Raw genomic sequence first — 12,776 nt, forward strand, 5'->3', positions numbered from 1 at the left:
AAGCATTTCAACTTCCGTTTTATCAGACTGGATGGGTGGAATCAATGTTAGCTTGTTAGCTAGTGAACTAATTGATTAGTTCAAGTGAAAAACTAGCTGGCACTGTGATGGACGGTCGCTGTTAAACGTAGTGAGACAACACAGGAGCTGTTGGTCAGATGATGTCTGGGGATTGATGGCACTGAACTACAGTTTGATTCGGCTGCCTGTCCGCTTTGGACGTAATCAAAGATCCACTGTGTTGAGTACCCTCAATTCGCCCTCTGGTTACAGGGGTACAAACTCAAATGGCAAGGAAAAAACAATACCTTTACATTACAGCGTAGCCAAAGGATACAGTGTGCTACATAAACATACTGCCTCATTGGGTGTCATTGCTTTTAGCAAAGCGTTTTCGGTCAGTTTGTTGCTTTTTCCTCCTCCTTCTCATGATGTCTTGGTTTGATCAAGTTTAAAAATGTAAACGGAGCTTCCGGGTCTCCCGTTGCATTTTGCTGACGTAATAGGCAAACAAACTATTGACTTGGGTTTTAGCCAGTCACAAGCAGCAAATGTTGTCCCACCCTTTCTGTAATCTGAAATGTTGTTGTTTTTTGTGAAATCCTACATGACCCTTTAACTTATAACTGTATATAATTATCTAATTGAACTACATTATATTTAAGCAATGTTATCTTTCTGGAACTCTAACTAGAACTAAGTGGAGATGTGTTTGTCAGCCGAGTCTCAGATTGTATGTCAGGGATCAATTCTTACTTTCTGGTGGTGCTTAGATAAAGTTACAATGTTACTGTTTGCATTTCCTGAAACTTCAAACAGTATTTGCAGTTTTTAATTACAATTACATGGCTCTCAAAAGGCAACTTAAGACATGATCACAGACAACTGCTTTATTAAATTTGATTTCAGGCTGTTTAAATGATATCTTTGATGATTGAGGAGAACTGATGCTGAATAAGAGCTACTTGCTGAGATGCTAGTTAAACATTTTCTTAGGTCGCTGCACCTGCTGGTGAATTTTCAGAATAAAAGGAAGACACAGATGTGCACATACTAAGTTGCTTTTATTAATACAGAACTGCATGCTACAGAGACTGTACAGCATAAACATTTATTCATTACAAAAAAACATGGTTTTGGAACCATTTAAAATAACAGGAAAAAACAAACAAACAAAAAGATAAGAGCATAAAATAGAACAGGAACATCACAGCCGTTAAGGAAACATTCAAACTATTTATCATTAGCATCTTAATAAACCAGAGAAGAAATCGACAGATTACAGTCGCGTCATGTCAACTACAATGGCACCGAGTGGATGATTCTCTTGTAGCTTTTTTTACAGCCTCTTGCAACATCAACATGCCTATTTTTTCTATCTACCTATATGTAGTAGTGTACTTAAAAGTGGCAGTTTGTGTATTTTTTTGTATTTAATAGTTTTTTTATGAACCTCCTAATATACATAATTTGGCCCTTGTGGGTTTATACAGTATGATGTCCGTCTTTTTATTAAGTTTAAATTTTAATATTTGACAATTTGCTACCAAACACATTTGTTATAGCAACATTTATACTACATACATAGCAATCTATGTAACGTCACAGCAAAGAATGGTATCGAAATTAAAAAAAACAAACAACAACAAAACAAAACAAAACCAAAAAAAGATCCCTACAGCATGGTTAGAGGGGCAGAGAAAATTATCACAAAATTTGGCACGGAAAATCTGTACACGAATCTACAGTCTGAGAGATGTGACTGTGCAATAAAAAAGAAGGGCTTTAGACACTTTTCCAACTACTGAAGACACGGTACCCACTGTCTCTTGTTTCAAGTTTTCTTTTCTTCTTTTTGTAAAATGGCTTATAGACGCATTTCTTGAAATGAAGTTGTGCATACTTCTGTTCATGAGATCTACACAGTACACTGAGTGGAATCCAGGTTTTCAGTGAGGAAAGAAATCAATAACAAAAAGATTTGCCTTTTAAAACCTCCTTGTAAAAATGGATCATTCATATATAAGTCGCTTACCTTAAGAAAAAATATTTGTACAATGTATTAAGAAAAAAAAAGTCAAAAAGAGACACGTACAAGATACAACAAGCAATCTCTAAAGCAATAAATACTACTGGTCCTAGCGTTGTGACATTTTGAATTTAATAACCCTCAACCCTCCCACCCCGACCTCCCCTCAAGCCCACCCAACTTGCCTGACTCCACCCCAAAGGTAAACAACAAAGAAAAAAAGACAACGCAGTGGAAGAATGCATATTTAACACAGTAATCCCCCCCCTCCCCATTATTCTGTACATTTAAACAAGAACAAGTAACATCACAATTAAAGTTGTTCCTCAGAGAGGTGTCACCGCTAGCCTCATGCCCTCCTAGAGTTTGAACAGATGTCAAATGATTGGTTCGCAAGCTCGTATTTAATACAAATAAAGAAGGAGAACCAACTCTTTCAAGAAAAGGGCTCATTGAATAATCTAGCCTACCTTTTTATATCCGTCTTTTAAACATTTTGAAGTTGAACTAGATAATTTTTTCTGTTTGCACTGTTTAACACTACAAAAAAGACAAAACAAAATTCATAAAAATTTTGGCAGATTCACAAAGCTATACTACAGCTCATTGTATCATTTCTTTATAATAATTAGATTTTTTGATAATGATGGGTCAAATATTGACCAATGAACCTTAATAAAACAAAAACTAAAATTTCAAAGCCGTATGGCACAGAAACATAAAGAGGAAAGAACTGACGGCAAGTGAAATATAGCAGAGAGAGGGCCTAGAAAGGTGTGTGTGTGTGTATGTGTGTGTGTGTGTGTGTGTGTGTATGCAGAGCTAGAAAAGAGGGAGAAGAAGAATAGGGTAGACTATTCTATAGACTTGGTCACTAGCGACAGAGGCTGAGGGGCTGTGGAGGGGAGGAGCGAGTGGGAATGACACAGCGATGCCGAGGGCCGGGCCATTGAGGACGCCACAGAGGAGCCCGGCTGCCGCGAGGACGAGACGTCACCGTGCTCCAGGGCTCCGTTGTGGGAGGAGGCGCCGGGCGTTTTGCTAGCTGCAGCAGAGTTTTCCAGCTGAACCAAAGATGGCGGTGGAGGCCCAGCCAGGAGGTGCGGGTGGTGGAGTGGCTGGTGGGCCGGTTTCATAGTCAGTGAAAGAGGTTGCATTTGTTCAGTCTGAGGTTTGGACTCTTTTGAGGAGGGGGAGGGAACCACTGAGGAGGGGGAGGATGGGGGGGAGTCTAGTAAGCTTCCGTCCGTAGAGGGAGGACTGGCACAGCTGCCTTCACCTTGGATGTAGCGAATGCACTTTTTTTTTCTCCTGAGGGACAAGGCGAGAAAAAGAAAACGTCTTTTAACAATACATCTTCGACCTACATCGCCTCTTAGCACTGTTGCTAACTTAAATGCACCCTTGCCTTTTAAATTAAGGACTACCATTACTTGATACTGATTTTACAGAACAGATCAGGTGCATTTCAGTAGCTTTATAAACCATGTGCTAAGAAGAAAGGTGGTAGAAATGACAGTTTCCAAAGACTAAACCATCAGACAGGACAGACATGAAGGAAAGATCACAGGTGAAGCACCTGGACAGGAAGCAGCAGGGGAATGAAAAGCACACACAGAGATGATGAAGATGAAGATGATGATGAGAGGACAAAATGAAGCAGATTAGATGTAGCAGTGGATGCTCTCTGGATGTAAACTCAGCCTTTCTTACAGGCAAGAGCTACAGCTGGGGATCAGCCTGTTCTCTCCAGCAGCAACATGAGGTTACTGGACCTGTCTCACTCCTCTACTTCTATCTGGCTTCTACTCTCTCTTCTCCTGAGGGGACAGAGTTTGGATACAAGGCGAAAAAGTCAACAAGATCCACACTACCCCGGCATCTGCCCCACAGACACAAGTGTGTGTATGTGTGTGTGAGGGGTCAAGGCATCATGTTTGCATTCCTGCCTGGGGTCGGGACCCTCCCCCTTCCTGCTGAGTCCCGGGGCCAGGCCCGTTGCGCTCTGTGGAACCCAACGAACGAGCACGGGAGGGGAGGGAAAAAGCGAGGGAAGGTGTTGGGGGGGTGTTGGGGGTGGGGGGCTAGGAGTGTAGGGGATTGCTGCATTTATCTGTGGTGACTCTTCTGCGAGGGCTGTGTTCAGATTTAGTTAAGGGGGAATCTCTGCCCACCTCATCTTTACCCTGACCCTGGCAGTGACCCCTCTCTCAGCTCTCCATTCTATCACAAGGATGCCCAAAGGCCACAGAGTATTAGTATATAAGACTCCCAGGGACAGGGAGTAGATAAAAAGAAGGCTATGGTACTTATAAAAAAAAGAAAGATTTGTGGTTTTTGGAACACGTAAAGCTAATCTACTGTTTAATTAAAATGTCAAAACTTTTTCCTGTAATTCTGAAGGGGAAAAAAAAAAATCTACATTAACCAGAGAGAGAGCGAGCGCAGATTACTGAGAATGAAAAAGAAGAGGGACAGCAACAAAAACACATAGATGGGCTCACAAAACCTTGATCGCATGCTAGGGTGAAAGACAAGCATGCATTTCCGATAAGCTCAACAGTACAAGCACACAACAGCAGACAGTATAAAGCACTAGAAAAGTCTAGAAAAGAGTGGGGATAAGGCTTTTAAGTGCATGCTACACTGATACTGTAGCACTGGGTGGTGCGGAGTTATCGACCCGGGACGTAAAAAGGTATCATTTTGCCATTACATACATATCTTGCTCTCTGTAACTGTCTGTCAAACTGCAACAAATGAGCTAATATCCATTTTTTTAACAGACGTATCGATTCATAGTATGTGCCTGTGTATGTTATTGATTTCTCCATCTCACGGGAAATTACACCAGATGCATCTTTTAGGAAATGGAGCCCAGAGAGAACTTTTAACCTCTCGGCTCCTAAAACAAAAAGACTGAATGATCATTCTCTTTCCAGTCTCCTGATCTCATGATCTGCTTTTATTGTTTCAGGAATAATGCAGTCATTTCGATAATGTGTGCTTCAGCTGGAAGGGAAATAAGTGAGCCAAGTGGGAACACCAACAACGGCAGACTGCATGGAGCTGGGTGAGTGTGGTGTCCTTATTTCAAAGACTATTTTATTACAGTAGAAGTATAGGTAATGTGTTAAATTCATGTGGGACATTTGAGATTGCGACAAAATGTCATTTGAAATAGGTTCCTAAACTACTGAGAATAACCTCTTAAAGTGAGGTTTAAACTTTGATTTCCAGCCTGTCCATATAAATGACTAAAACAAATGATATGTGTAGCAGCAGTAACAAACAATGTGTTGCAATGGTTGGATACTGAAGAGTTGTGTCAGGAAAGAGTGGGGCGGGGTGTGGTGCAAGCCAGACACAGAGAAGGGTATTTACTTAGCAGAAACAAATACCTACCATGAAAATATTCCCAATTCAAAGACTGCTTGTGTCAGAACAGAAAGACAACAGGTAGGGACTAAGTAAGGGTTATTGAAGAGGAGTTTGGAGGAAGAAGAGGTGGAGAGGGAGGAGGAAGAGGGCACAGAAAAGAGTGTCACTGAGCAGGCCCTCAAGAGAAAGCAGGGCTAAATTTGTAAGCATAACATTGTTATTCAAAGGGTGCCAATTAGAACATACATGACAGTTAAGATGGGAGGGAATTATCCACTGCCAGGAGAGAAAATGGATTTCAACTGCAACTAGTCAGATTATAAGAAATGTTATTCCAAATTACATTAGGAAATCTTGCAGCAAGGTATTTTGTTGAGATGAAATAGTCAGTAATCCTATTTAGAAATCCATTTTCTGCCACTGGGCTTGAACAAAGTTCAATGAAGAAAAATTGCTGTGAGGGAATTTATAGCAGGAAGCTCCTGAGTAAGGAAAAGGAGCAGAGGAGTTTGCCATCTGTTACCACACTGATGGAAACTTGTTTTAGAGGGATATCTGAGCAAATAATCAAGGAGAAGAAGCTGCTCATTGTGGATGTCTTCCTCCCATTGGTACTACAGCAGTTATACCTGCATGGTTTGCACCATAAACTCAGCTGGTCAAGCCCGAACAAGGCACGACACTTCTTTGGGGTATTTGCATCTGTTAGCCAAAGAGGTAGACACAAACATACACACAAAGACAAAAAAAAAAAAAGAAAAAGAAAGAAAAAAGAAAATGGACACGTCATTGCACAGACAAAAACATATAGCCAGGGCTTAGGTTAAGGCTGGCAACACTGGGATGTCCTCCATATTGACCAAGCCATCAGGCTCCAGAACCTCCAAGCCCCGACCTGCCAGTTTAGGATTTCTGACCAATCTCAGTGAAGCTTATTGTACTGTACATCCTGCAATGAAACCCCTGTAACCCCAGAAATATTTATCAACACATACGCACAGACGCCACTCATACAAACACTCTGGCATATGCTGTTAATACCCTTCTTCCCAAACAGGAGGTAAAAAAATCAAATAGTGGGACCCTACAGATAGACCGGCAGGGCGTGGCTGGAGGGAGCTGAGAGGTCACGATAGCCTGGCAGGACAGACAGATTGAGGGGAGTGAAGAGAAGAGGAAGAAGAAAAAAAAGGCAGCAGCATAGAGCAGGAGGAGGAAGTCCCAGCGTAGTTACCCAGCCTTCACCTGGCCCCGGCCAGTGCAAGCACACACCATACACACCTGCACGGGCCACACCAGTTATTCTGTTGATCGAGCCCAAAGCGCGCTCGACACTTCTTAGGAGCGCTCAGGTCTGATGCCGCAACAGGGAAGGGAAGCCAGCAGAGAGGAGGAATAGAACCAAACCCCCCACCCCCCCAAAAAAAAACCAAATAAGGAAATCAAAAGGAGGAGAGAAATAAGGAGAAAAAACAGATAACAGTGAATCTATGAAGCTTGGCAGTGGCTCATTTTGCAAGAAACCCCCCCCCAAAAAAACACCTTTAAAGCCATTCTCAAGTGTGCCTTTCAAGACAGGACTGAACACAATTAGTGTGTTTCAGATATTAGTTGAATCAAAATGCATGCAAATTATCAAATTATGATATTAATATGGAAACAATCGCTTTCAGTTGCGTAATCTAAATTCTGACTGGAGTTAAAGCTGGAGGATAGACAGTGCTTATTTGGTCGAATGGATATAAATGGAGCAAATGCAGATAGGTTTAATTTAGTGCTAGATGTTATCAGTGCACTAGGCTTTCCAAAAGACAAAGTCAAGGTGGTAGAACTAAGCAGCAGTAGCAGATTGCTAAAACAGCATGGTTGTGAGTTAGCCAGGGGAAGGATTAAAAAGGCTGGAACCTGAAGAGGGAATCTACTCCTTAGACCTGGCATCAAACAGTTGACTTCCATCAGTACTGGTCTGTTGCAGAAAAGCTGCCAGTCACTTTCTAGCTCTACCCAGTAATCGTGTCATTATCAGAAGTAGAGCAGTGTGACTGCGGTGGTGAGAGTGTTTGAGCTCAGGCCTCGTCTGAGTAGAGAGAGATTTAGAGGGGGAGTAGGCCAAACTCATGCTGGCCTATAGGTAAGGCACAAGCGCAGCTACTGAAGCATATAGATTAAGGAGGTTTACCCTGACATCATCCTTCAGGTCATACTCCACAATAATTATCTACCTTTATATCATCAGTTCCTCAAGCATACTGCATAGTGACTATAAAATACGGAAAATGCTCCAAACTAAGTAGCAACATGAGTTAATGGAGGTAAATTAAATGAAATAATCTAGATTGAAGTAAAATAAATAACAACATTTTAAGAAAAGAAAGCAGCAAACAAAGCAAAAAGAGCATATTTCAAAATGTAGAATTTAAGTTTATACCTGCCTAATATTGCACATTCATGGATAAATATGATAAATATACAGTAATTTAAAAGGAAGAAAAAAAAAAAAACAAGTTAGTAATTTAATACTCAAAATGACATTAGCACCTGTAATCGGAGGGAGTGAAAGGCAAGGGTTTGGAAAATATTCTCTGTGTTCTGAAAAAAAAGAACAGATAGAGAGGCCTTCAAGAAGAAATCCGTCACCAAACGAGCGCAAAATACATAATGACAAGTTGGCATTTGCTCCTCACAATACGATCAGAAGAATGTGAATCATAGGAATAAAAATGGATAAATCATAAAATTAGCAAACCTCCTTAATTTTAAGATGTAAGTGATTTTTTTTTTCTCTCATGTTGGTATAAAAGCATGCATGAAAGCAAGCGAGGGGCAGCCCAACACGCACCCACACACATGCACAGTCACACAGACACACACATACCCGGTACAGTAGTGCAGTCTATCTGCAGGGCACAGGCATTATAAAACAGGGCCGCGTACACAACACTGGCAAAGTTAATGGCTCTCACAATGCTTCAACTTCACATTCTCAAAACACACATATCACAATACCAAGAACGCTAAGGGGCAAAGTGGGGAGGGGAGGGGGAGGTATCAAGGGGGGAGGTGAGGAGGAGTGTGGGGGGTCATGCATATTCAGTTGTTATTAGCTTAGGGAGAATGGGAAAAGGGGGTATTACAAGCAACTCTACTATTTAAATATTGCATTGGGTAGCATAACTATACCAAAAAAAAAGAAAAAGAAAAAAGCCAGGCACAATAACACACACACTCACACACTCACACACAAAACAAAAACATAACACAAAAAAACTAGCTTGACTTTTATCTTGCAAGATGTCACATCTGCCTGACACATGATGGGGCTCTTCTAATATGAGAGATAATTGCAGCTCACTTACCATTGCTCTCTGCTTGCTGCTTTTCCCTTTTTCTCTTCTTCCTTTTCCCCTGTTGGTTAGCCGCCAAAAAAATAGAAAGAAAAAAATAGACACAGACAGGAACCTTAGTTATTATATTGCAGAATGCCCAAAACATGAAACAGAGAATAGGACTTATCTTTGTGTTTACTTATTTATTCATTCATTCTTTCTCTGCCTTTTTTTTCCTGTCTCTGCCCTCCGGTTTGTAACAGCCACTGCAGGCCAGACCCGAATTCTCCCTCCTCGCTCTGTCTTTTTTTTGTGTGTCTTTTTCTGCTCTTTTCTTCTTTTTCTGTAATCTTTTGTCTTATTTTCCTCCTCTATGTGAACATCTAGACATCTTGACGGGCTTCAGGTTTGGAAGACAGATTTCTCTAAGGCTGCTGGTGGAAGACTCTACTGGTCAACTTGATCCCAAAACTGGACAAAAAACTGATGTGTGTCAGAACAAAGTGTCTGGGGTGCAAAACATTCGCAGAGGACTCCTATGAACAACATCTTGTTCAGGCTTTTGTTACAAATATTCCTTCATGTGATAACAAGATGGGCTTAGGTCAAGGCAATTTGTCCAGTCTTAGATATACATATCAAAAGAACATTACAGGAGGGAAAAAAGTGATCCCTCAGGCTAGGTAAGAAAAAAAAAAGCAAAAGAAAAGAACTTGTCCTGGTCATGTGACCTAGCGAAAGGGGAAGGAAAAATCAGGCCGTTACGACTTGTAAACTTAAAAACTTACATAGTTGTCTCGTGCTGACCAGCCTGGGTACAGCTGCATGTGGAGCTGTCGTTCTTTCCTGGCCAGCTCGTAGTACTTGGCCTGCTCCTCCCGCGATAGGGCGTGCCACTGTGCAACAAAAGACAAGACACAGAGAGGTTTTCACCATGAACAGGAAATGTAGGGTTATACAGGATGTGGACTGGACTACAATACTGGGCCGTCAGGTCCGCAGAAGACCTATAAAACCCAGTTACGGTCTTTAAGTACCACAACTTCTGTTTTCATCTCAGTGTAAATCCACCCATGTTAAGAGTAATATTAGCAGGGAAGTGGGTCCTGAGCTCCATGATTGAGAATCACTGTGATGAACTGTTTAGTTTGACCATTACAGTGTTGGTGTATATGTAGGACTTACCCTCCGCCCCAGGATCTGGTTGATGGCAGCACTTTCCTTCAGTGTGCATTCAGCCACCACCTTGGCCCGCATTTCCTTCATGTAGAGCATGAAGGCATTCAGAGGCTTCTTTATGTGGACCTGTTTCTTTTTCTCCTCTTCCTTTTTAGCGTCTGTCTGTTTCCTGCGGAACAACACAAGGTGGGAAAAGTGAGCACTGTTGACCTACGGCTTGTTTTAAGTCATGTCAGGCTGGGGAAAAAAAAAAAAAGTGATCATAGGGTAAAAAGAAAGTTTACTCACGAGCTGTTGAGAGAGCTGATGTCACTGTGGGAGGATTCCTGCTTGACGTTGGGTGTGACGATGGCTGGGTGTGGGATGCCCGTGGTGTGCAAACTGTGGTGAGGGGGCACCATGTGTGGGGGGAACCTAGAGGACAGAAGACTGTGTAAATCGTCAGAATGGACACGGGTGAAATGAGAAAATGGAACACATTTATACGCAAGACTGTGCAGCTGGGGCTGAATTCCATTCCCATCTTTCAATGACATGTCAAAGTATAAAGTGCTTTTTCAGTTTCTTTCATGGAAATGGAATTGGCCTTTAGCCGCAAGACATAAATGCACATACAAACATCCACATAAAAATGTCCAAGGCTGATTTCTGTATTATTACTCACGACCAATTAAGATCAATTTCAATTTCACTCAAAATGAGTGCTAGGTCAAATGTCACACAATTTAAGCACAGAATCAACCCTGGGTAACTATACACATCACACAAAGGCATAACATTAAATTATGGCAAACAATCAGTAAAGCATCTGAAAATATTTATATTGTGTGGCAATGAATAGGTGCAATTGCACAAGGACAGATCTCTCAAATGCCATTTTTGAACCCCAAAACCTATACACTTGAGCCAAGAGCCTTTTTTTAACCTTCAATTAATAGCCCTGTGGCCTCACCGAGATTAATCATATCTATAAAGAGTGTTCTAACAAATACAGGCTACAATTCCTGTCATAACTTCAGTGAAATGGGTTTGTTTAAGGGCTGTATGAACCTTGAACTTGTCCACTCGTTACGGAGAGCCTGCGTCCACTGATATATCAGTGCCATTCATGCCTTTTATCAATGCTAAGACACATGTCACATCTAAAAGAAGCCCCCCTTGCATTAAGGTTCTTGAGGAGAAAGTTTAAACCTGCTTTAATAATTATCTCCTGTAATAGCTGGAGAAATGGTTTCCAAATAAGTTTCAGAGACAATTTGATGATTTGATGATTTTCTGTCTTTTAACCATAGATGACAATGGCGTTTACATTACTTCAATTTATTGTAATATATGAGGAAACTGCATTTTTGTAATTACATGAAAAGGCCAGGTTTTGGAAGGGTAAAGCTTGGGCCATTATGTCTTATCAAGGAATACTGAAACTAGATTAAAATGTTCTATCAAAGTCCAGCATCACTTCAGGTAGTAGGTCTCTATTTGCTTCCCTCCATTTGTTTCTGCCAATTCAGCACTGTCAGCAGCTCTGACATTTTTATCTTCATCCCTCTACACTCCTATCATCATTTCATCATCTCCAACTGCTCCACATATCGAGGCCAGAAACCCTTATTTATGAAATCGTCTCACTGGCCAGAACAGCCAGTGAGACGAGCCATAAGACCCTGCTGTTCGCTACGTGCCAGTGTATGTATGACACTAATTATTTGTGTGCGATTATTTGAACACGTCTATCTGCATGTGTATGTTTACAGCGCGGCGCCTCGGCTCCACGTGACCACACGCAAATTTAAGAGAAGAGAGGAGGATGAAGGGGAAGAAAAAAAAGGAGGAATAATTCTTTTTTTTTTTCTTTTCTTTTTTTTTTTTAAAGCAGCTCATTATCCGGCTGTGTCTGGCTGCATGGCTCCGAGCCAGAATATAATGATGAGGATAAACTTGCCAGGAACAACTAGTTTCTGTTGGAGGCCATCTCAGGGGAGTGCCAGTGCGCTCCCCCCTCAAACTCTTTCCCTCTTTTTCTCCTTTCCCCTCTTCTCCCTTCATCACTGACACATTGGTGTTTGTGCCATGTCATTCGTTGATGGGGAGCTCGGCAGCAGTGGCTGCATATCGCCCATCATTAGGGCTGCCGCATTTTCTTCGCTCACTCCGTTTCCTCTCTCCCTGTTCACCCTCCCTCCTTCTCTCTCTGTGCACTTGTTAAAATTTCCTCTGTTCCAAGATCTATTTTTTTCTCCTCTTCTTCTTCTTCTTCCTCTCTACTCCTCCCTGTCCCCTCACCACCTCCACGCTCCTTCGCTTCCTCTCTCCCTCCCCCTCCTCCTCCTGCTGCCACTGCGTGGCCCAGGTTATGGTTTAAACATGACGGCCATCCCTTTGAAGCGCCGGGGCATCATCATCATCATCATCCGGGCTCATCAGCAGCAAGCAGCGCCTTGGACCAATTTAACCAACACAGAGCGAGGGAGACGCAGCGGAGACCCCCACCCATCCACCCACCCGCCCCAACCCCGGGGCTCCTACGTCTCAATCTGAAAGGTAAGAATAGCTGGCGGTGTTGGGGTAGGGGTGAGGTGGAGGGGGAGGTCACTAGCGCAGCAAGCCCAGTGTCAGCCAGTGCCATTTAATTGCCAATGCGAAGCACTAGCCCCCGTGCCTGTTTAATGTATAATGATCCGGTCGGTGCACTTCTCCCGTTCCCCAGGAAAAGAGAGGGAGCAGGATGATGGGGGAACATATCAAAGGGCAGGCTTAAGCATAAGGGGCAAAGGGGCCTTCACATCCTCCCACCTGTCACACATACATTCACACACACACACACACACACACACACACAATATAAGAGACCTACACTGGCT

The 12,776-nt window shown here is 42.3% G+C and overlaps 1 protein-coding gene across 36 annotated transcripts in view; it reads right to left on the reverse strand.

Annotated features, from left to right (window-relative positions):
• Nucleotides 1-1,045: 1,045 nt before the first annotated feature.
• Nucleotides 1,046-12,776, reverse strand: part of tcf7l2 (transcription factor 7 like 2) — an 89,611-nt gene continuing 77,880 nt past the window's right edge. For 4 of the 36 annotated variants that reach the window (XM_051066474.1, XM_051066485.1, XM_051066481.1 and 1 more), the window contains 7 exons: nt 10,204-10,344; nt 9,922-10,084; nt 9,524-9,632; nt 8,767-8,829; nt 7,949-7,999; nt 6,040-6,112; nt 1,046-3,340 (listed from right to left, as the gene is read on the reverse strand). In XM_051066474.1, the coding sequence (XP_050922431.1) occupies nt 2,884-3,340; nt 6,040-6,112; nt 7,949-7,999; nt 8,767-8,829; nt 9,524-9,632; nt 9,922-10,084; nt 10,204-10,344 (1,057 nt within the window). In that variant the 3' untranslated portion in view covers nt 1,046-2,883. Of the gene's footprint in view, nt 3,341-5,433; nt 5,496-6,039; nt 6,113-6,691; nt 6,765-7,948; nt 8,000-8,766; nt 8,830-9,523; nt 9,633-9,921; nt 10,085-10,203; nt 10,345-12,776 lie in introns of those variants that run through there. The other 32 variants (XM_018703274.2, XM_018703284.2, XM_018703280.2 and 29 more) reach the window with 23 other exon arrangements.

Source organism: Lates calcarifer, linkage group LG23 (assembly GCF_001640805.2).
Source record: "Lates calcarifer isolate ASB-BC8 linkage group LG23, TLL_Latcal_v3, whole genome shotgun sequence".
NCBI classification, from domain to species: domain Eukaryota; kingdom Metazoa; phylum Chordata; class Actinopteri; family Centropomidae; genus Lates; species Lates calcarifer.